At 53.7% G+C, this 22,787-nt stretch overlaps 2 protein-coding genes across 2 annotated transcripts in view; one reads left to right on the forward strand and one right to left on the reverse strand.

Moving 5' to 3' along the window:
* Positions 1–180: 180 nt before the first annotated feature.
* On the reverse strand, positions 181–5,364 carry SNAPC3 (small nuclear RNA activating complex polypeptide 3). Its single transcript, XM_078600149.1, has 8 exons — positions 5,033–5,364; positions 4,611–4,694; positions 3,844–3,934; positions 3,323–3,427; positions 2,506–2,738; positions 1,637–1,801; positions 968–1,075; positions 181–773 (listed from the first exon to the last, which is right to left on the reverse strand). The coding sequence occupies exons 1-8, from the start codon at positions 5,332–5,334 to the stop codon at positions 626–628; spliced, it is 1,236 nt and encodes a 411-aa protein (XP_078456275.1). The 5' UTR covers positions 5,335–5,364; the 3' UTR covers positions 181–625.
* A 1,782-nt stretch (positions 5,365–7,146) lies between these two features.
* Positions 7,147–22,787, forward strand: part of LOC144722059 (lipoxygenase homology domain-containing protein 1-like) — a 97,118-nt gene continuing 81,477 nt past the window's right edge. Inside the window, exons 1-15 of the mRNA XM_078600150.1 lie at positions 7,147–7,652; positions 9,092–9,249; positions 10,902–11,054; positions 11,754–11,902; positions 12,371–12,469; positions 12,784–12,945; positions 13,736–13,904; positions 14,662–14,776; positions 15,858–15,938; positions 17,269–17,456; positions 19,432–19,530; positions 20,282–20,430; positions 20,823–20,958; positions 21,807–22,075; positions 22,401–22,536. Of these exons, the coding sequence (XP_078456276.1) occupies positions 9,105–9,249; positions 10,902–11,054; positions 11,754–11,902; positions 12,371–12,469; positions 12,784–12,945; positions 13,736–13,904; positions 14,662–14,776; positions 15,858–15,938; positions 17,269–17,456; positions 19,432–19,530; positions 20,282–20,430; positions 20,823–20,958; positions 21,807–22,075; positions 22,401–22,536 (2,050 nt within the window). The 5' untranslated portion in view covers positions 7,147–7,652; positions 9,092–9,104. The remainder of the gene's footprint in view (positions 7,653–9,091; positions 9,250–10,901; positions 11,055–11,753; positions 11,903–12,370; positions 12,470–12,783; positions 12,946–13,735; positions 13,905–14,661; positions 14,777–15,857; positions 15,939–17,268; positions 17,457–19,431; positions 19,531–20,281; positions 20,431–20,822; positions 20,959–21,806; positions 22,076–22,400; positions 22,537–22,787) is intronic.

Consider the following 22,787-nt stretch of genomic DNA (forward strand, 5'->3'; position numbering starts at 1 on the left):
AAGTTGAGAAAGGTCAACCTCTGCAAAAGGTCATTAACTTTCGACCTCCCCCCCCCCCACATCACAAAGTGGCTATTTCATCAAGGTGCTTGTAAACAGTAACCTACTGAGATTCAATATTATGACGGGTCAAGTGCATTACGACACGTCATGCATGTCATCAGAAAAGGCAAGTTGTGATTCCATTTTACAACAATATTTAATGTTAAAGAGCAAAACAGACAAGTTTCCTTCTGCAAGACGCCAACCGAGGAGGGGTTCCAGTATGGTCACCGAGAAGCTGGTATGGAATGCTGTCAACGTAGATTTCACGAATACAGTATGTACATCGGGAGACATTTTTACCGCTGCCATTTTTCACACAGTAACACTCTAGAACGGAGTGAAGAGGCAAGTGCTGTTGATGGACGTCCTAACAACAGGCCGGCACGGGGGCTATGGGTGGTGTGGCCAACGGAAACCCCAATCTGTCATCCGTCTCTCCATCGCAATTATTCACACACTCGCTATATAAGCTGCCAGAGGAAAATAGAAAATCGCCAATGATCACTCGTCAGCGGTGTGCGCGGCGAGGAGTCGCAAAACGCAGGTTGCCGGGCTCGCAGCAGGTGAGGCACAGGCGCCTTCAGTTGAATATGCCGGGGTCTACGTAAGGGAACGCCTCGAAGTCGCACGCCTTGCCCCCGCTCTCGTCGTAGTGCAGCATGCGGAAGCAGACGTCGCAGAAGAAGCAGGGGTCCTCGGGGGCCAGCTCGTCATTGTTGGTCACCCACCTGGGGGGCGGAGGGAGTGCAGCCGTTGAATGGAAAACGTTAAGAACGTTAAGCAAGAGTAGCATTGAATTAACTTTCGTAATGAATTACCCTCCGAACAACTTCTGAATAGATATGTAGGCGATACATTTCAAGGTGCAGAAACGCTTGATGGGAGAGGCCAACGACGAATGTTGCCGGGATGCGCCTCTCACTTGGCCGTGTAGATTTTGCAGACGAGGCACTTCCTCGACATGAAGCAGTGCTTGCTGACGAGCAGGGGATACAGGGACCGGTCTTGGCAGTCATCCGGGTTCACCATCCTGGTCGGTGTTCATAAAATCAGACCACCAGAGTAAGCCGCTGTGCGTTGCCCCACCAATACAAAAAGGGGCTTCTCTTTGCTTTGGTCCACGCAATGTTTACAAATAATCGCGATCCAGGCACGTACACTGGTGGACAATTTAAAACAAAGTTGCCTCTTCATCTCCAGTACAATGTCACATCCGACTCGCTGGAGACGGATATATGAACAACTATAAAAGGTGACCGGTAAGCCATGCACAAATACTACGCTGGGTGTTGGCGGTGAATTGGTCAGAGCGGATACGTGAAGGTGGGATATAATGCGAGATTGTATTGTGGTGACGAATATGACCCAAATAAAATACGTAGTTTTTAAGTTAGTAAATGTTTATCTTCCTATGAAGATTGACGCCCTGCCAAGGTAATATGGATTTTCAACCACTTGTTCAGGGCTGCCTATAGAGATAGGTGCCACCGAGTGCTTGATTGAGCAAGGAGACTGGCTCCGAATTACTATTTTTCAATATGGCTCCTTGGTTACATCCAAAAGCTAGAAGCCCAATGTCGCGCGTCTTTACCTTATGTCCTTGACGATGACGATGTGCTCGCAGTCTCCCTGGTGGCAGTACAGGTAGGGGAATCCCACCTTGAGAACTAGGTCATTAAAGGTGTGGTCTTCCATGGAGCGTGCCTCGAATGGCCCGAGACCCCGGTCCAGGCAACTCGCCCACTCTACGATCGTCCTGCGAGACGACACCCGGGGAGTACGCGTAGCTCAACACCATCATCATTACTTTTTCTTTTGGTGTTACGTTTATTGTCCTTCCACCGCACCTCCAATTAGCACGGTTAGCTACGTACGGTGCGAAAGGTCAGCATACATGCTTAATATGAGCATAAACCATCACCCTCGCAATGGCTTTTGGCTGGCCATCGAACAAAGACGGTCAATGCATCTCGCGCTTTCAGATGCGCTTCTGCGGCCGTCTGGAACGGTCTCCCTTCCTGATATGAGCCACTGGAGCTATGCACTTTTAAATCTAAATTGAAAGCTCATTTCTTTACAAGTTTTTTTGTGTTTAGTTTGTTGTCCTTCCCCCCCACCTCCGATTAGCACGGTTGGCTACGTACGGTGCAAAAGGTCAACATACATACGTGATTTTCATACCGTGCCTCCCACGCAAAAATAGATTAACCGAAATTATTATGCAGCTTATGCAGTCATTGGTGACCAGGCTCAGACCATGAAATCGCTCTCCCTGAAATCCCAGTTTAACTACAGGTGGCTGTAACCTTGCTTCAAACCTAGTATGTGTGTGGTGCTGCTTCAACGCCACCTGCTCACTTCACACGGTTCAGGAATTTTTTTAAGAAGAAGAAAAAAAAACAGGCAGCGGCAACAATAAAACCAACACAATGCCACAGAAATCCCAGAACGTGTCACCACCTGCTCAGGTCCTGGCACTCGGGGAAGCGCATGTCATTGTAGAAGATTCCCTCAAAGTAGAAGAAGGCCGACTTGTAGAGGTCCTTGCTCGTGTGCTCGGGCGCCAGGTCGGGGGTGTTGCTGTACTCGCCCAGCATCTGCAGGTCGCTCACGCACGGCAGCGCGTCCCGGAGCTCCGTCAGCTTCTGGCTGCCCAGCACATGGAGCACCTGGTGCGGTTTGCTGCACTTGTGCTGCAGAGGTAAAGCAAAACAAATGACGTGAAATTCACCGGTACAAACAACCCCATCGAGCCACGTCGGCGCGGGGGGCCCCGCACGGCCCATGTGCTTATCCCCCTGGCAATTTGCCGAGCCAAGACCAAACCGAGAAGGTCTGGCCTCACACAGACATCTGGAGAAGGCTTGGGACCAAGCAAGGCCAGAGTCGGGGTTGATCGTGCGAGCTGTTCGTTGCGTCAATCGGCACGTTAAACTTTTGACATCGACAGCAGTGGGAAAAAAAACAATCCACGACACGAGGTCTATTAGATGTGGTGTGCCGGGCGTGGAAATATTTCACGGGTCACCGACCCAGACAGGAACTGCTGAAATTAAGGCATGTGCGAGTGTGCTGGTGAGAGCTGGCTGGGGAGTGTGTGCCGGCGGGAGTGTGCCGAGGAGTATACCAGCGCGAGTGTGCCGGTGTTAGCGTGGTGGAGAATACGTGCCGGCAAGCGCGTGCTGGCGAGATTGTGCCAGTGTGAGCGTGCCGGCGAGTGCGCGCCGGAGAGGGCTCGCCGGAGAGAGCGCGCCGGAGAGAGCGTGAGTGTGCGCACCCGCTGAAGGATGATGGGGTAGTAGACGTTGACGACGAGCAGGACCTCTCCGGGCGGGATGACGTCCTCCAGCTCCTCAGACTGCTTGGCGTGGTACTGCAGCTCCTGCACGCAGCACGAACAAGGCAGCAGTGGCAGCAGTGGCAGCAGCGGCAACAAAAACAAAGATCCCCCTTGTAGCCTTAAGAGACGTTTGGGACAATTGCTATTAGCGAGCGCCTGTGAAAGCAGGCACGGTATACGAGGGGGTGGGTGGCCAGCACCACGCACAAACACCTTTGTCTCCCCAGTAGCGATGTTTACACACTGCACCAGGTACTCATTGGACGCCGAGTCGACCTAGGGGAGGTCCAGAACCGGTTCAGATAATCTTCACCGGCGGTGGCCGTGAACGGGAATCGAACTCGGCTGGCCAGGCTCGAAGCGCAGCGTAGCGCTGACCGCCCTGGGTTTGGCCCTGGTGGCTGTGTGCGCCATCTCGCTCGGGAGCCCGTGGCCTTGCCTCTGGCGGCTGGTCGTACCATCTCGCGCAGCATGGTCTGTATGCGCTTGTTCGTTGCCGCTCCCGTAGAGGGCAGGCGTTGTTTCTTTTCCAGGTACTGCTGCCTCAGCCTGCACGCACAGCACACATAGCACGCGTAGCCTCATCATACTGTTGAGTCAAATCGCTGTTCGCGAGGACCCATGAAAGGTTGCCACGGCACAGGACAGGGAGGGGGGGATGGTGGCTAACACCACACACAGCACCAGGCACTGTTAAGACTCGAGTTCACCGGGTTCGTAGTGAAGTCCGCTAACCACTACATGACCGCTCCACACAGCAGTCACCGCAAACAAGCACAACGCAGACAGCACGCACTCCAACACGTGTACAGCACACATAGCACACTACACACGATGTACACCGACACGAGACCTGTCAATCCACTACTGGATGAAGGTATCCCTCCCATGGCACATCAGCCGTAGGATATTTGACCAAAACTTCACGATGCCGGTCAGTGTTGATTGGTGAAGATCGGGAGCGTAAGCCTTGGGAGCATATGACAGTACAGTACAACATCGAATTTTTTTTCTGCACCGTCTTTTTGCTACCCACCAACATCGCCCCTGCCTTCAACATCTGTCATGGACGGCGGTCGGCCATCCCAAGGTGGGGGGGGGGGGAAGGTGGGGGGGTGGTGGGGGGGGATTGTCCGGGGATGGTGGGGGGATGGTGGGGGGGGAGGATGGTGAGGGGGGAGGATGGTGAGGGGGGGGGGATGTTGGGGGGGGGGAGCCGACTCGCCTGAGCGTGAGGAGGTCCACGTGCGGCGGGATGCTGCTTGGATCACAGTTCAGTGCCTCAGCGGGACACCGCAGCGTCTCCACTCTACGCGCGCGCAGCAGAACACAGACACCGCGACAGACGACGACGGGGCCCCCCGTTTGTTGTTGTCAATGTCAGGGTGACATCACACGCGTGGCTATCTCAAAGACAAGCGCAACACGCGCGCGCACGACGTTATGTTTGCACGTGGAAAGCTGCCGCTGCTGCTGCTGTTGCAAGCTGCTGCTGCAAGCTGCTGCTGCTGTTGCAAGCTGCTGCTGCAAGCTGCCGCTGCTGCTGCAAGCTGCCGCTGCTGCTGCAAGCTGCTGCCGCTGCAAGCTGCTGCTGCAAGCTGCTGTTGCTGCTGCAAGCTGCTGCTGCAAGCTGCCGCGTCTCCGCACCCGCACACGAGGCTCAGCTCCTGCTCCAGCGCCTCGGGCCCACCGCGTCTCCTCGCCTCGGCGGCAGCGAGACGACACCGCCACCGCTCCGCCAGACCGCGCACCCACACGGCCGACGAGTGCGAGCCGGCGACCTCCAGCCGGAGTTCATCCCCGCACGCCTGCCCGCCCTGGCCCCGGCCATGGCCCCGTGCTTCCACGGCATCGGGGGACGACGCAGAGAGAGGAGCCGCCGCAGAGAGAGGAGCCGCAGGAGGCGGATGAGGAGCCCGTAACCCCGAGCCGCATGCCGCCTCCGCCATTTGTTTACTTCCGCCTGCTTGAGCCACTCAGGGAGCATGCGCACGCGTGCTACGGGTGCCCGTGCGCTCCGCGCTGACGGTGGTGGGGAAAGGCGTTTGTAAAATAATTTTTTACGCAGTGCCGATTGTGGCGTCTGTGGGGTGGGGGTCCAGGTGGTTGGGACGCCCCGCCCCCCCACCCCCCAGATTCCGCAGGGCGATGACCACAACGTGGAGTGAGACAATGGTCGCACGTGTTGGACGAAGAAGAGCTGATGATGATGGTGGTAATGGTGATGACATTGGTGATAATGGTGATAATAAAGATGAACATGATGAAAATGATGATGATAACAATGATGACTTTACCGAAAGGGACCGTCCATAAATGACGTCACGCGACTTTGGATGATTTTTGACCCCCCCCCCCCGCTCGTCACACGGCGTGACAAAAAGTCAACCCCCCCCCCCTCAAATATGACGTCACAAAGCTCTGCCCCCCCCCCCAAAAAAAATAAAACATGCTTCAAATCGCTTTAAACTATTGTCATTGTAGTGCGTATTTAATGTGGCGCTGCACTCTGATGTTGTAGGAGAAAACATTTATTAAAAAGTATATTTAATTAAGTAGAAGGTGTTTATATTTATTTAAAGTTGCGCATTTTTACGTAACTTCACATTTCTCAACCCCCCCCCCCTCGTCACACATGTCTAGGTGCGTGACGTCATTTATGGACGGCCCCAAAGAACCAAAGAGTATGGATTCCTAGAAATATGGATTCCTGCATTCACGAAAGCTTCAGATCAAGACTGATGATGATGATGCAGGCGGTGATGAGAAGGGAACTGCCACTGTGCAAGTGGTGTTGTTATTGTTGTTGGGAAAATTCGATGGAACCTGAAAGGGAATCAACATATTTATATATACCGGAGGAATCCGATGAGCTATAAAGATGTCCAGTCGGGGCAAGGGGTCAGAACGTGACAAAAATCTGGGTACGCACCACTTGCACGTTGCCAAAAGGTTTGCTTGCACGGATGTACAAGTCTCCTGCCACAAAAAAAAGAAAAAGGAAACGTGGAGTTTCCCCCGCTAGAGTTGTCGACCAACTCGAGTGGCTCGTGTTGCGATCGAAACGTCCTGCAGTCACGAAAGCTTCAAATCAAAATTAAATCAAGATTCAGATCAAGATTCAAATCAAGATTAAAATCTAGTTTCAAATCAACATTCAGATCAAGATTCAGATCAAGATTCAGATCAAGATTAAAATCTAGTTTCAAATCAAGATTCAGATCAAGATTCAAATCAAGATTCAAATCAAGATTCAGATAAAGATTCAAATCAAGATTCAAATCAAGATTCAAATCAAGATTCAGATCAAGATTCAACTCTCGTGGTGGAAACCGCCTCGCTTCGAACCCTTTGCGCACCCTAACGCAGCGGCTCTTTAAATATCGACGAGAAATTTTGTTTTTGTTAAATTTAGACTTAAAACTTTCGCGACTGCCGGAATTCATATTCTTGGTTCTTTCGGTAAAGTCACGTAGATAGAAAATAAAAAATAAAGACCGCTTGTGTTGCGATCGAAACGTCGTGGGTTTTTTGCTTTCATTATTTCTTTTTTTCTTTTTTCTTTCATATAATTCTATTACTTTTTATTTCATTTTTCATGTGACTTTACGTCCATCGTCCGTGTCGTAACGAGAGTGCGCACGGCTGCCCTCCCGTGGCCGTGGCCGCGTGTGGCTCCCCGAGTCGCAGCAGCGGCAGCGCCACGCGGGGGAGTGGCCTCCCGTCTCCTGGACGCGAGCGACGCCAAACACAGGTGCAGGAAGACCTGCGACGGGCGGCACACTCACTCACCTGAGCAGCACACACACACTCACCTGAGTGGTACACACACTCACACTCACCTGAGTGGCACACTCACACACTCACCTGAGTGGCACACACACACTCACTCTCACCTGAGTGGCACACACACTCTCACCTGAGCAGCACACACACACACTCACCTGAGTGGCACACACACTCACACACTCTCACCTGAGCAGCACACACACACTCACCTGAGTGGCACACACACACACACTCACTCTCACCTGAGTGGCACACACACTCTCACTCACCTGAGCAGCACACACACACTCACCTGAGTGGCACACACACACTCACCTGAGTGGCACACACACTCACACACTCTCTCACCTGAGTGGCACACACTCACTCACACACACACTCTCACCTGAGCAACACACTTTCACCTGAGTGGCACACACACTCACCTGAGTGACACACACACTCACACACTCACTCTCACCTGAGCGGCACAACCAAGGTAAGAATCTCACCAGCCCCCCCCCCTGCGTTGGACACAGCCGTTGGTTGTAAGACATTGGTGAGGACGTCACCTGGGGAGACGGTGCAGACACCTGCGGCAGAGAGAGACACCTGCGTGATGCGCACTCACCTGGCCGGAGGGTGTATAGGGAATGGACACCTGAGTGGCCATGAAGCTGGGGAGACGGACACTCTACCTGGGGTGACAGCTGGGGGGTGACACGGTTACTCACATGGGTGGACACACACCTGGGTGGACACACTCACCTGGCCCCAGGTGATTCGAGAATAGAGCAGTGACGTATAACGATGACTCTATTATTACAGTTCGCCAAAGGGTACAAAGGCTAGCGATAATATTACAGTTCCTAAAGGATACAAAGGCTGGCGATGCTGCTGTATTAGCAACGGATAGTGAGGTGTTTCACGAAACATTTCACATTGTGCTGTGCACGCAGGGCAGAGTTGATAAGAGCTGTGTGTGTGTCGGGCTTAATGGGGATAGGTGGCGCCAGTGATTAGCGCACTGCGCTACTCGCCCGGCGACCCGAGTTTGAGTCCCGTTCACGACCAATGAAAGTCGCGATTATCTGAACCGGTCCTCCTGGGCCTCCTCCTAGATTGACTCAGCCTTATGTGAATACCTTGTGCGGTGTGTATTAAACATTGCCACTAGGGAGATAAAGGCGGTCGGGCGTGGTGTTGACCACCCACCCCCTTTGTGAACCGTGCCGGTCTTTTTAGGTGCTCGTTAATGGAAACTTGTCCCAAAAGTCTGTGACGGCTATAAGGGGGATCTTTGCATTTGTTGACCTTAATAGGCGCCCTCTGAAACATTTACCCTGCTGGTGAATGATGGACCGTTGTCTCTGTGGTTTTTTAAATAATGTATGAAAATTAAAGAGATACTTGTAATAAGCACCTCACATGCATGTACTGTACATGGTGCTTCAAAAACATGTTAACACTTATATGGGACTATCGTTTTTAATGAAAAAAGAACGGATAATAGACTGTAACATGATAACAAATGTAATGTTAATAGCTTTAAAAAGTCTTTGTCAACACGTGCCTGGAATCTTCTCCAGGTGGTCTCTTGTGGTATTGTTGCAAATTCTCTGAAGTGTGAACATTTTTTTGAAGCACCCTGTATAAACAGTGAGATGTTAACTACCTCGCCTGGTATGCAGGAGGTCGTGGGTTCGATCCCAACCTTGCCGCCTGTATAGTTGGAGTTTGCACGTCTCTCCCTGTGGTCGCGTGGATTTTTATCCGGGTCCTCCGATCTGCCGATCGACGAACTGTGATGTCCCCATGTGTACTGCTGGGTGGACTAAATCGGGGAGGGTGACGTGGGTAGTGGCGGCGTCCCATAGTCCTCGCGTCGTGCGCTGTTGGACGTGAGTGAAATGCAAAACGTCGGGCGTTTGCGCGCAGCCTGCAGAACGAAATGCCGACGCAGATCCAGTACTACAACTCGTCACCGGCAATGACGGGGGTGTTGCACCCCCAAACGGCGCAGTGTTCGCGTCAGCCCGTCCGGCCCTGGGACCCCTACCCACCCCACCCACCTGCACGCATCATCCCTGCCACGGGTAAGTGCACACCAGCAGGAGCAGCAGAGCCCACCATGGGTGGAAAAAAACCCCCGATTTTTCCAGCGGCAGGCATCGGGGTTTGTCTTTAATACAATTAAACCCGATTTCGGTGAATTAAAACCTGGTGTAATGAATACGAAACTCTGATCCAAGGCTTAGGCTGCTTCCTCGTCGGTGCTGCTATCGTACTCGGGGGGCCGTCGGGCACGGGGTAGTCGTAGAATGCGGCGGGCAGGTTGGTCTTGATGAACACGAGCTTCTCCACAATCGTGGGCGCCAGTGAGTTCCTTAGCTTGGAATGGATGAAGCCCATCGTTGAGAAGTTGGCGAAGTGCGCTTCTGCAATTAGAACCAATTAAACCGGATTTCTCCCAATCTCAGATGATCGGGTTTAGTATAAAAAGACAATTAAACCCGATTGTAAAAAACCCGACTGTGCCGATAACGCACGGAGTATTGGCGACGCTTAACCAGAGCAAGGGCTGTCTTGATTATTTCACGTGATCGGTTACTCTTACCAATTTTTATCGGTTCGATTGCTCAACTTTCCCCCACTTCGGATGAGCCCGGCTGGCTACGTATGGTACGGAAAAAGGTCAACGCCCGTACCTACAATCGGATAACTTGAAATCGTGGTGTCACGCCGGGCCTGACTTGCAGGGGGGTTTTCCGCCTTTGAGAGACAGCATGTGGGGGCAGCTGACATTTGTAAAGGGGTCCGCGTAATGCAAACACAGACTTAAGCAGTCAATCATTAACGCACGTTTCCATGGGTTGCATATGGTCAATAGCAGCGCGCGCACGAGGGCAGAACCAAGCTGGGCCAAAACCAGGCCAAGTTGTGTTCCCATTAAGCCGCTGGCCTCATCCGCTCCCATCCCATTCCACCCACCTCACCGTGCGCTCAGAGTTCAACGGAGGGCCCTCTCCACAGCGTGCAAGTTCTGGGGGGTTATTCGATCATACTTCGCCATGCTGGTCAGTGCGGCTTAGTGAAGGCGGGGAGATGAGACGCAGGAGCGTAGAAGTACAGATTTGCACCCAGATTTGTACTCACAACCGTCGGATTCTTAGTCCAAGCATTTTGCTTCAATGCCAACCAAACACAGCTATTAAAGTATCTAAAGTTGGTGGCATTAAGTGATTCAGTTGACACCGTCTGTTAGCTTATGATCTCAACCAGACAGAACACAATTTTTTATCGCCACCCATTTCACGTATTTGCAAAAATGCTAAAACTTGTCAATATTTTATTGAAACATTTCCAAATTTGTAGCCATTTTCTCACCAACAGTTGGCATACAAATCAGTTTCCATCAACACACAAGCCGAGCTCATTGTGCCTCATGCAGTTTGCCACGGTCCTGCTGTAACCAGAGCCTGATGCAACGCGCCTACAGGCACGGGCATGCTTCTTGCATCGCACCCCAAACTAAGGTTTTCATCTTGGTTGGCTGGCAAACTCCCATGCGTATCGGTGTTTTGCACCAACGTACATAGGTTTTCAACACTTCAACGCATTTATTTTTTCCGGACGGATTCTCAGTTTCGCTCGGACTCCGGCTCAAAAGCGCCGACACCTTTCGCACGCGAGCGCTTGCGCGCGTACCGGACCGTGTGTGTGTGCGCGAACGCGACTGGCCGCGCAGGCTTTCACCACCGATCGCTGTCGGCCCCGCTGGACCGCCCAACGTGGAACGACCCACGGCACGGGCGCGCCGCCTCTCCGCCGGCCTGGCCGCGCGTCGGTCCGCGACGCCAGCCCTTCCAGTCGTCCCTTGGCCGTCGAGCTCCCTTCGCAGGTGCCCCCCAGCAGAGCCTTGCGCGTCTTACGTGGTTTTTCGTCGCCGCCGCGTTCAAGTTCGGTCTAGAAACGCTTTTTTGCGTGGTGTTTCGGTTTGTCGTCCATTCCACCCGCACCTCCGGTCAGCGCGGGTTGGCTGTGTACGGTGCGAACATTACTTCTCTCAAGCTCTCACCACACACTACCGCGGGCATCTTCAGGAGTTGAAGACGACAGCTCTCTGACGGTGTCTTTCGGGTAGCACATTATTTATTCATTTCAAAGTTCATTTATTAGGTATAGCCATGTGAGCCATTCGGCTCTTGAATCGGGTGCAACCGCAACAAACAAAAAAACATGAACAAGAAAACATCTTAAAGTGACTATGTGCAAACAGAAAATCCAAGAAAAGACAGCAAAATATTGCAGAAAAAATCACCGTTAATGCAGGTACAACCCCGACCACTCGCCAGACAGCCATCGTCGGCCTTCTCCAGCCTCTAGCTTCTCCAAGTCCTGAAGATACCCCGCAGTAGTGCGTGGACAAAGCTGGAGGAGAGAAAGGCTCAACAGTACGCCGCAGGGAAAATCCCGTGTTTTAAATCGCCACGATTGCTATTCACACCGATCGTCGGAGAACAGTCCTTCTAGCTAAGGCGTCGGCGGTTTGCGGGGTCGTCCTCGTCGTGAATGGCACGGTTGTTGGTGCGTGGCGCAGCTCGGACGATGGACTTGGGGCTGTACAGCCGGGGGCGACACGTCAACGGCAGGATGGGCAGCCTGCCACCGTACGCCCCCTTCAATGACCCGCACCTGCTCGACTACTACACGCGCAAGTTCGCGATGGAACCCCGGCCGCCGTCCACGGTGGGTGGTGCCTTGCGTGGTGCCGGAGGCGCGCGGTAACAGCGGCGGTGGTGGGAATTCGAGAAGCCACGTTGATGTTGATGACGGTGAAGACCATGAGGTGTATGACAAGTGCCGATCGTCGTGATGATGTTTATTGTGGTGATACGGATGATGATAATACCGAGAATGATAACAATGATGGTGATGGCGATACTTATAATACCAAGGATGATGATGAGTATTGTTGTCGTTACAATGGACAAAATGAAACTGATGGTACTGACGATAATGTGATTTACAATGGAGATATTTTAAGATAGTGGTGACACAGACTATGACAGTTGTGATGATGGCGATGCACGAGTGCCACTTTAACCAACAGCTTAAGGTGTCGCGCACGGCTTGGAATACAAAAATAAACCAACTCTACGTTGAACACATCCGTCATTCCTGAGTTACCCGCGTTACTCCTACTGCCGTGCGCAGGCGGGGAGATCGGGCAGCGCCCGCAGCACCAGGGGTGGCGTCCTCTACACGGTGACGGTGAAGACGGGAGACTGTAAGAACGCCGGCACCCAGGCCAGGGTATGACCAGCGGCGCGGTGGATGTCATGTGTGCCGTGTGTGTGCGTGTCTACGTATCCGTGGGGAGCGGTCATGTAGCTGTCACCACCAGTGACGATTATCTGAACCGGTCCTGGGCCTCTCCTAGGTCGACTCAGCCTCAAATGTGTACATGGTGCGGTGTGTAAACGTCAGCGGCCAGGCGTGGTGCTGGCTACCGACCCCACCGCGTGCCGTGCCGGCCTTCGAAGGTGTTCGCCCACAGACACTCGCTCCAGCGGTCTGTTAAAGTCTGCACGGTGGGTGGATCTTCTCCTTCCTTGCCTTTGCGCCAGGTGTACCTGCAGATGAAGGGCTCCAAGGGCAGGGTCAACAAGAAGCTCCTCTACAAGAAGTCCGGCTCCGGCATCGGCGACTTCCGGTTCGGCCGCGGCTCCAGCCACACGTTCCGACTGCACGGCCCCGAGCTCGGCGAGCTCAAGGCCATCACGCTCGAGGTACGGAGAAAGAGGGCTGGGGGGGGGGGCACCCCGCCTCCCCCCGCCACCACCACCGCCACTGCGTCCCGTTGCCCCCATCATCATTTGTGGCAGCCACCGCTACCACCGTCGTGCGTAGCGCGTAAAGAACCATGGCATTACGTCCGTCGTGCCTCCGTGTGCTCGAATGAGTGTGTTGCGTTTAACGCTCGCATCCATTGGTGACCCCGAGCCTAGCGGTGGACATTCCCTGTTCCGATGGCGGGGCTCAGTCTCACCGTAGGACGGCCCCCGCTGTTGGCGATTGTTGGGAGCGGTAGGGTTAGCGCGCTGCGAACCCCGGCAAGCCGAGTTCGATTCCCGCTCATGGCCAATAAAAGTGGCGACGAACATTTGAACCGGATCTGGGCTTTTCGTAAATGTCTCAATCCTTAAAATGAATACCTGGTGCGGGATGTAAAACATCACCACTGGGGAGACAAAGGCGGCTGGACGTGGTGTTGGCCACCCACCTCCTCGTGCGCCGTGCCGGCCTCCATCGGTGCTCGCTAACGGCACTTTCCCCAACAGTCTGTTGAGGCTACACGGAGGTTCTTTGTCTTTGTTGTGGTTGTCAACTCAGCCTCAGATGAGTCCCTGGTGCGGTGTGTAGTAAACATCGCCACTCGGCAGACAAAGGCGGCCGGGCGCGGTGCTGGCCCACCCACCCCCTCGCGCGCCGTGCCGGCCTTCGTAGGTGCTCACTGACCACGCTTGCCCCAGCTGGTCCGTTAAGGCTACACGGGGTGAATCTTTCTCTTTGGGGCAGCACGATGGGCTGGAGGAGCGTGACGCGTGGTTCGTGGAGGAGGTGAGCGTGACGAGCGCGTCGCGGGCGCGCACCTGGACCCTGCCGTGCCACTGCTGGCTGTCGCTGCACCGCTCCGACTGCCAGATCAGCCGCACGTTCACGCCGCTCGCCTGCGAGTCGCACACCGGTGGGGATGCCCCTCGCGATCGCTCGCCACGTTCTACAGACATCGGCGGCGACACGTCACATATCTGCCCCGATCGATTAACCGCCGACACCCAGCGAAATGTGCCCTTTCGTGCGTACGTTTGCTTACCTGTAAAGCTCAGAAACGCGTTTCCCCACGTTTAAAGCAAATTTGCGCTTAGTTTTTTGTCCAGTAACCTATTTAGCGCATGTGTGAACATCTACAGATGTGTGAACATCAAATATACATCTATAGATGTTCACACTTGCGACCTTTTGAGCTGGATGACACTTCACCAATAGGTTACCTTAATGACACTTCACCGATATTCTACCTTCACAATGACACTTCACCAATGGGTTCCCTTCACAATGACAATGAATCGATAGGTTACCTTCACAATGACACTTCACCAATATTTTACCTTCACAATGACACTTCACCACAATTGGCTACCTTCACAACGACAGCCGTGTGTACACGTCGTCTGAGACGATGTCACGACGCTGACCATGAGTTCTAGATTTGAAGCTTTCGTGACTGCAAGGATTCATATTCTTACGTTTTCTGTACTTGATACAGCTATCGTGCTGTGACGGTTCCACCTGAAGACGGAAGCTTGTGTGGCCTCCGAAACGTCGTGATTTTTTATTTTATTTTAATTTTATTAATTTTAATTTAATTGTTTTACCTACGTGACTTTGCTGCCAATGAGGTTACGACGGTTACCCCCCCCCACCCCCCCACCCCCCCGTAGTGTACGAGGTGGTGACGGTGACGGGCGACGTCCGCGGCGCCAGCACCGACGCCAACGTCTCCGTGACCCTGTTCGGCGAGCGCGGCAGCACGGCCAAGCTGCAGCTGGCCAGCGCGTGAGGCCGCCTCCTTTGACCGCGCGCCCGCACGCACCAAGACGCGCCTCCCACGCTAGCGGCTTCGTTCGTTTGTCCATGCCTTTTTATTTGAGGTAGGAGGCAGGGTTAGGGTAGGAGGCAGGGTCAGGGTGGGAGGATGGGTCAGGGTAGGTCTTAAATAGAGGGATAAATGTGATGTCCTCACTTGTGAGCCAATCGGGATGGAGGGTTAATGTAGCTAATACCGAAACAGCAGGATTTCTCTACAACTCTGGCTGTGGCTTGATGATGCTGGTTGTAATTACTGGCGATATGTCGTACTCAGATTGTAAATGTTGTGGGTTTACTCTCCAACACACCATCGTGCTGAACTAGTAACGAATTGACACGTTCTGTTTACGTGACAAACCTTACTAATCGGCTGTGTCGGGTGGTGGCGGGTTTAACGACGCATTTATATTTAGGTGATCTAACCCAAAAACCTCCATTGTGGATAATATTGGTCACCAAAGACGACGTGTTAAACAGGAGAGAGGTAGTTCAACACGTAGCAGGCTTTCGCGACCAATACTATTCACAATAAATGTTTTTGGGTTAGACCGCATAAGCATAGATGTGTCGTAACCCTCCACCGTGTTGTTGTTTTTTCCTGGATTTTTCTTTTTGCGCATAGTCACTTTAAGATGTTAATGTTTTTGGTTTTTTGCGGTTGCACCTGATTCAAGAGCCGAATGGCTCACAGGGCGATACCAAAAAATGAAATTGAAACTGAAACCACCCGACACAGCCAATCAGTAAGGGATTTGTCAAGTAAACACAACGCGCCAATTAGTTACTACTTCAGCCCACCGGTGTATTGGAGACTAAACGCACAACATGTACAATTTGATTACGACGTTTCACTGGTAATTACATCCAACATCATCGGGCGATTTGTCAGAATAGTGGATAGACATGCTGGTAGGTTGGTCAGTGATTGGGTAAGTAGGTCGTGGGGTAGGTGTGTAATTAGTAGGTGTGTGTATAAGTCAGTAGCCAGGCTGGATCGTCGCGTGAGGTGCGATCGTTTGCGTGACGTGTGTGCCCTCTGCTGCTGCAGCGGCAAGGACTGCTTCGAGAGAGGGAAGACGGACACGTTCAAGGTCAAGGCGAACTGCGTGGGACCACTGCGGAAGATAAGGCGAGGGGCAACACTGATTGACTTTTGTTTTGATTGACATCTCGCCACGGTGGCGAGATGTTAACCACCTCGCCTGGTGTACAGGAAGTCGTGGGTTCGATCACGACCCCGACGCCCGCTGTATATTTGGAGTTTGCGTTGCTCTTTCCTCGTGGTCGCGTGGATTTTTCTCCGGTTTTCTCCTCATCAATGAGAATCGACGTGCATTTAGAGTATTCGGCTGCGTTAAATGTCCACGTGATAAGCCACTTCGTTGAGCTTTCATTTGTGGCCAGGTTGCTTCTGATAGAGAGCGATGTAGCTCAGTGGGCTTTACCTGATAACATGTAAAAAATAGTTTTGTTTAACCGGCTAAGAACTCTAACAGACCAAAATTTGTCTCATTTGCAAGAGCAACCCGGGCATGAGTCTGCCGATAGGGGGGCGATGATTGCTGCTGTGTATAAACGCAATCGAACAGATCTGTTGTGCCACGAAAGATAAACATCCCCCTTAGAGGCAGGTGGCCAACACCACGCCCGGGCCGCCTTTGTATCCCGAGTGGCGACGTTTCCACACCGCACCAGGTACTCATTTGAGGCTGAGTCTACCTAGGGGAGGCCCCGGACCCGGTTGCGATAATCGTCTCTGGTGTTCGTGGCCACCGTGAGCGCCAATCGAACTCGGGGCCGCCGGTTTCGTGGCGCGGTGCACTGACCGCTGTGCCACTGCTCCTTACACACGCACACACACGCTCACGCGCACGCACACACACGCTCAAGCACACACACACACACGCACACACACACACGCTCACGCACACACACACACGCGCTCACGCGCACACACACGCTTACGCGCACGCACACACACGCTCACGCACACACACACGCACACACACACACGCTCACACACACACACGCGCTCACGCGCACACACACGCTTACGCGCACGCACACACACGCTCACGCACACACACACACGCGCTCACGCGCACACACACGCACGCTCACGCACACACACACACACACGCACGCGCACACGTATGCGCACACACACGCTCACACACGCACACACGCTCACACACACACACGCAACACGCGCACACACACACGCACGCGCTCACGCGCACACACACGCACGCACACACACACACGCGCACACACACACACGCACGCGCACACGCACGCGCACACACACGCTCACACACGCACACACGCTCACACACACACACACACGCAACACGCGCACACACACACGCCCGCACACACGCGCACACACGCACACACACATACACACACACGCACGCACACACGCGCACACATACACACACGCACGCACGCTCACGCAGGGTGGAGCACGACAACCGCGGTAGCGCCCCGGGCTGGTTCCTGGAGCGCGTCGTGGTGACGGACGTCAGCCGCCCCGGTGCCCGCTGCTTCTTCCCGTGCGGGCAGTGGCTGAGCCGCGACGAGGGCGACGGGCGCACGGCGCGCGACCTGCTGGGCAGCCCCGACCCCATGCACGCGCCGCGCAAACGTGAGGGCGGACAGCAGGCCCCGTGAATCTCTAATTCACTTATTCGTAGTTCTATGAATCCCCATTCACTTGGGTGCAGCTCTATGAATCTCCATTCACTTATTCACAGCTCTATGAATCTCCATTCATTTACGTGCAGCTCTATGAATCTCCATTTACTTATCGCAGCTCTATGAATGTGTATTCAATTATGTGCAGCTCTATGAATCTCCATTCACTTATCGCAGCTCTATGAATCTCCATTCACTCACTCACATCAGCGATCGTGGCCCCCTATTGCGCGCTGACGCAAGAGGCGCAAGCCGAATTCACCCGCCGTGCCCAGGTGCCATCGAATGGCCTTTCCCAACCTAGCGTGCAGGCGTAAACTCGGCAGTTGCTTTTGAAATGCCGTACAAGAAAGATTTAACCTCCCTTCCCCCGGCGTGCAGCAACAGAAAAAATCAGAAGCGCTGCTAAGTGTGCAGAGCCTCCATGAACCTCTTGGTTCACGTCTGCAAGGGGCAGGTCAGACACAGCAACAGTTCAGTGGGGTCCTGGCGAAACTTAATAACCCACAGGCAGGAACCCAGAACCTGTTCCATTATCACTGGCCACGGTCAACAGCAATCAAACTGAGGTTCCACCATTATTACTACGCCGGTCGCTATGCGGCCAATAAAACTGTCGCCACTTTTCGGGAAGTTACCACCGAAATTGACCGAGACCCCGTCATGGGCAATGTTGATTTCTTTCACCGCTGCCCTCCGCGGCCACCGGCAATAGACATCTCTGTACTTCTTCGCCTGAGGACGGCTGCTTGCGTTGTGGCCGAAACGTCGTGAGAATTGTTTTATTATGTTTTATTTTTATTATTTTATTACTTCCCTTCTACGTGACTTTACCGAAAGAACCAAGAAGATGAATCCCTGCAGTCACGAAAGCTTTAAATCGAAAAATCTCTGTTCTCGTTCTAGCCGGGAGATGCATAGATTCGACCGCTCCGGTTTGTTCGATTTGACAGCGCGCGCAACTGTAGGTTGCTTTTTTTCGTTGAGCTTTTTGTCTTTCCCCTGCATCTCCGATTATCCGATTAGCACGGTTGGCTACGTACGGTGCGAAAGAACTTCAACGTGCGTGCACGCCATCGGCTCCCTAGCTTGTGGGTTTGCGCCGCTGGTGGTTGCTCAGGGAAACGCGCGCGGAGAAACTCCGCAAAATCTTTGCGCAACAACTCCAGAGGTCAGGGCTAAAGGTCGCCGCACAGAGACACGCCGCGGAGAGAGACGCGCTCTTGTGACATCGCCTGCCCGGGTTGGTGCACAACAACGCGGCCACAACTTGCCAACGGCAACTGTGTGCACGGGCTTAAAAGATGGTAAATAAAGGCAGGCGTGGAGAGCGAGGTGCTAATCGGAAAAAGCCCCATTGTGGCCCCAGCGTGTCGGGGCTTGCCTTCAAAAGAATACCACGAAGCTTTGCTCGCGAAGGAACGGTGCGAGGTGTCACCGTACGAGATTCCGAAATCACGCGCTTGTTTTCGTTGCCGTATCGATACGATCTAATGCAGTCGAGTTAGTTTCATATATATTTATGTGTATACAAATTTAGATCGCAATATTTCTGAAACGTTATTTTCTTTATTCAGGTTATACATTTCCGAGTACAGTATTTGTTTGGCCTCTATTGTAGAATGACACGGTTAACTATTACCGTCATACTGACGATTGCGCTCCCCTGGCCCAGATCATCGCCGCACTGGTTGACCGTCACCCACGGCTAGAGCGAGCCGAACGGCTTTTCTCGCGCCGCGACCGATGGCGAATCGCTCGCCGCGCATTTGCCGCACGCAGACCTGGGGGTGCCGCTCGCTGGTTGCGTGCGGAGGCGCCGTGCGCCTGCTGGAGAAAGCGCGTCGCTCACGGTAACTCACCCCGGTCGTTGCTCACCCCGGTTCCTGCTGCTGCTGATTCTGGGTCCTTCTCTCCCCACGCAGCCAAGAAGTACGAGGTGACGGTGTTCACGGGGGACGAGCGCGGCGCCGGCACCGACGCCGACGTCTCCATCAGCATCTTTGGGGAGCTGGGAGACACAGGTCGGTGCACGTCCAGTGGGTGAGCGGTGAATGTTATGCGAGTGCGTGAGTGAGTGGGAGTCTGGTGGTTAGCGCTACGCTGCGCTATGAACCCGGGGACCCGAGTTCGATTCATGCTCATGGACACCGCCAGTGACGATTATCTGAACCGGTCCTGGGCCTCCCCTAGGTCGACTCAGCGTCAAATGAGTACCTGGTGCGGTGTGTAAACATCGCCACGAGGGAGACAAAGGTGGTTCTGGCTGTCCACCCCCTCGTGTGCCATGCCGGACTCAATAGGTGCTCGCGAACAGCACTTGCTGCTAGAGTCTGTTAAAGCTACATGGGGGATCTTAGTCTTTGTTTTCTTAACCAAAGTTAAACAATGAACTATTTTTTTTATTTTAAAACTAAATGCTAAACTGAGCATTTTCTTGTTATATTACCAGGTAAGGCCCACTGAGCTACATCGCTATTTTTCAGAAGCGACCTGACCACAAATGATGGCTCAACCAAGTGGCTTTTCACATGGAAATTTATCGCAGCCAATTACTCTGAACGCGTGATGTTGATTTTAAATGTGGAGGGAAAAACCGGGAGGATCCGGAGAAAAATCTACGTGGCCACAGGGAAAAAGACACTCAAACTCCAAATATACAACAGGTGTCAGGGTGGGGATAGAACCCACAACCTCCTGTATACCAGGCGAGGTAGTTGACATCTCCTAGCTACCGTGGCACGCTCGTTGAATGTGCGTGCGTGCTACGCGCAGGGGAGAGGCGGCTGGACAGCAGACGGAACAACTTTGAGCGCGGCAAGCAGGACAAGTTCACGCTGGACTCCCCCAATCTGGGCCGTCTCACCAAGATCTCCATCGGCCACAACAACCGCGGGCCTTCTCCCGGATGGTTCCTCGACAAGGTGGGTCCTACCTCGTCGCCCCACCGCGGAGCGACCCGGACGCCGCTCTGCACCTCGCTGCGAGCATCCGCCGCCCCGCAGTGCCTCGTCGAGAAAGAGAAGACTCGGCAAATGTATCCAGAGGCCGTTGAAGACTAGGTCCCTCCCCCCCCCCGCCCGAGCTGTTGCGACGTTGGCAGCTGCCCTTACCGCGTGCCACTCTCTGGCTCTAGGTTGAACAGAGAGGTGCGCGTAAAAGCGGTGCGCGCGGAAAAAAATGTCAACGGCCGTCGGTGATTTTTATGATCCTCTTCGCGTAAGCAGTCGCGGCGATGAATGCGATCGCGACGCAAAGTTGCGTCATGTTGACGGAGTGGTGCGCGCGGGGTTGTGTTGTGCGCCGAGCGCTGCAGGTGGTGGTGGACGACCGTGACGCCGGCGTCGTTTACCAATTCCCGGTGCGGCGCTGGCTGTCGGAGGACGAGGACGATGGGCGGATTCGGCGCGAGATCCCCGTGGCCGGCGGTAGCGTCACCGACGGAGGCGCCGGTAAATCCCACGCGGCGCCCTCCACGTGACAAACCCGAAACCTGAACCTCCACGTGACAAACCCTAAACCTAAAACTCCACGTGTCAAACCCTAAACCTGAACCTCAACGTGACAAACCCTAAACCTGAACCTCCACGTGACAAACCCTAAACCTAAAACTCCACGTGTCAAACCCTAAACCTGAACCTCAACGTGACAAACCCTAAACCTAAAACTCCACGTGTCAAACCCTAAACCTGAACCTCCACGTGACAAACCCTAAACCTAAAACTCCACGTGTCAAACCCTAAACCTGAACCTCCACGTGACAAACCCTGAACCTGAACCTTCACGTGACAAACCCTGAACCTGAACCTTCACGTGACAAACCCGAGACTTGAACCTTCACGTGACAAACCCTGAACCTTCACGTGACAAACCCTGAACCTGAACCTTCACGTGTCAAACCCCAAACCTGAACCTTCACGTGTCAAACCTTAAACTTGAACCTTAACGTGTCAAACCCCAAACCTGAACCTTCACGTGTCAAACCCTAAACCTGAACCTTCACGTTACAAACCCTGAACCTGAACCTTCACGTGTCAAACCCTGAACCTTCACGTGTCAACCCCTGAACCTGAACCTTCACGTCTCAAACCCTGAACCTGAACCTTCACGTGTCAAACCCTAAACCTGAACTTCCACGTGTCAAACCCTAAACCTTAACCTCCACGTGTCAAACGAAACTTATTTTATTTTATACAGGTAAGTCCCACTGTGGCATTGTGAGCGATCAGCAAATGCCACAGGCAGACAAGTCTAACTATCTCGACTAATCCCTCCCCCCCGCCCGCGCTCCACCCGCCAGCAGGCACCCTGTACACGCTGCGGGTGCTGACGGGGGACAAGCGCGGCGCCGGCACGGACGCGCGCGTCTACGCGGTGCTGCACGGCGCCGGCGTCGGTGGCGCGCGGCCCGGCAGCAGCGGGCGCCTCGAGCTGCGGGGCGGCTCCTTCGAGAGGGGCGGCACGGACGTGTTCCAGCTGGAGGCTGGGCGCGACGTGGCCAGCCCGCTGGCGCGGCTCACCGTCGGGCACGACAACTCGGGCGCCGCTCCGGGCTGGTTCTGCGAGAAGGTACGCGGTGTGCGTAAAACCGGACGCGGTAAAGCAGCCCGTAATTTTTTTGTTGCATGGATGTACGTTGAACTGCTTTCGCACCGTACGTAACCAACCGTGCAAATCGGTGGTGTGGGGGAAGGACAACAAACGAAACACAAAAAGCAGTTCTAAAGCGATGAGTTGTCAATCTATATTTAAAAGTGCATAGTTCCAGCGGCTTGTCGTTGTTGTTGCCGTCGTCGCTTCGTGGCCGCGGACACGTCCGATTAGCGCGGTTGGCTAAAAGGAGTTCAGTTCAACGGAGGTCATCGCGATCGTTGATCTCGTCCGCGGGGCTCAGGTGGTGGTGCTGTGCCCCGGCACGGGCGTGGAGCAGACGTTCCCGTGCGGCCGCTGGCTGGACCGCCGCGAAGGGGACGGCCTCATCGAGTGCGAGCTCCTGGAGGACTTGTCGCTGCGCAAGACAGTGGCCAAACGTACGGGCGATGTACCCGACCGGTCGGATGACTTGGCGCGAAGGTTGCGAGACTTTGTAATCGATCGAGGAAAGCCTCGATGAGACTTGAGCCTCTTGTTGCAGCAAGTTATTGTTTTGGGATCACGTGACACGCAGGCTTTCACTGGTAGGTCGATGATGCTAGATGTAATTACCAGCGAAACGTCAAAGTACTGGAATTGTAAATGTCGTGGATTTACTCTCTAACACACCGGTGGGCTGAAGTAGTAA

The sequence above is a fragment of the Lampetra planeri genome, chromosome 13 (genome assembly GCF_965212315.1).
Source record: "Lampetra planeri chromosome 13, kcLamPlan1.2.h2, whole genome shotgun sequence".
Taxonomy (NCBI): Eukaryota; Metazoa; Chordata; class Hyperoartia; order Petromyzontiformes; family Petromyzontidae; genus Lampetra; species Lampetra planeri.

Excerpts from the sequence above, each read along its gene's own strand:
- SNAPC3 (XM_078600149.1), bottom strand. The coding sequence starts at position 5,334 with ATGGCGGAGGCGGCATGCGGCTCGGGGTTACGGGCTCCTCATCCGCCT. Across the intron at positions 3,428-3,843 it reads AGACCATGCTGCGCGAGATG|GAGCTGCAGTACCACGCCAA; the intron begins GTACGACCAGCC and ends TGCTGCGTGCAG. Across the intron at positions 774-967 it reads TGCAAAATCTACACGGCCAA|GTGGGTGACCAACAATGACG; the intron begins GTGAGAGGCGCA and ends TCCGCCCCCCAG.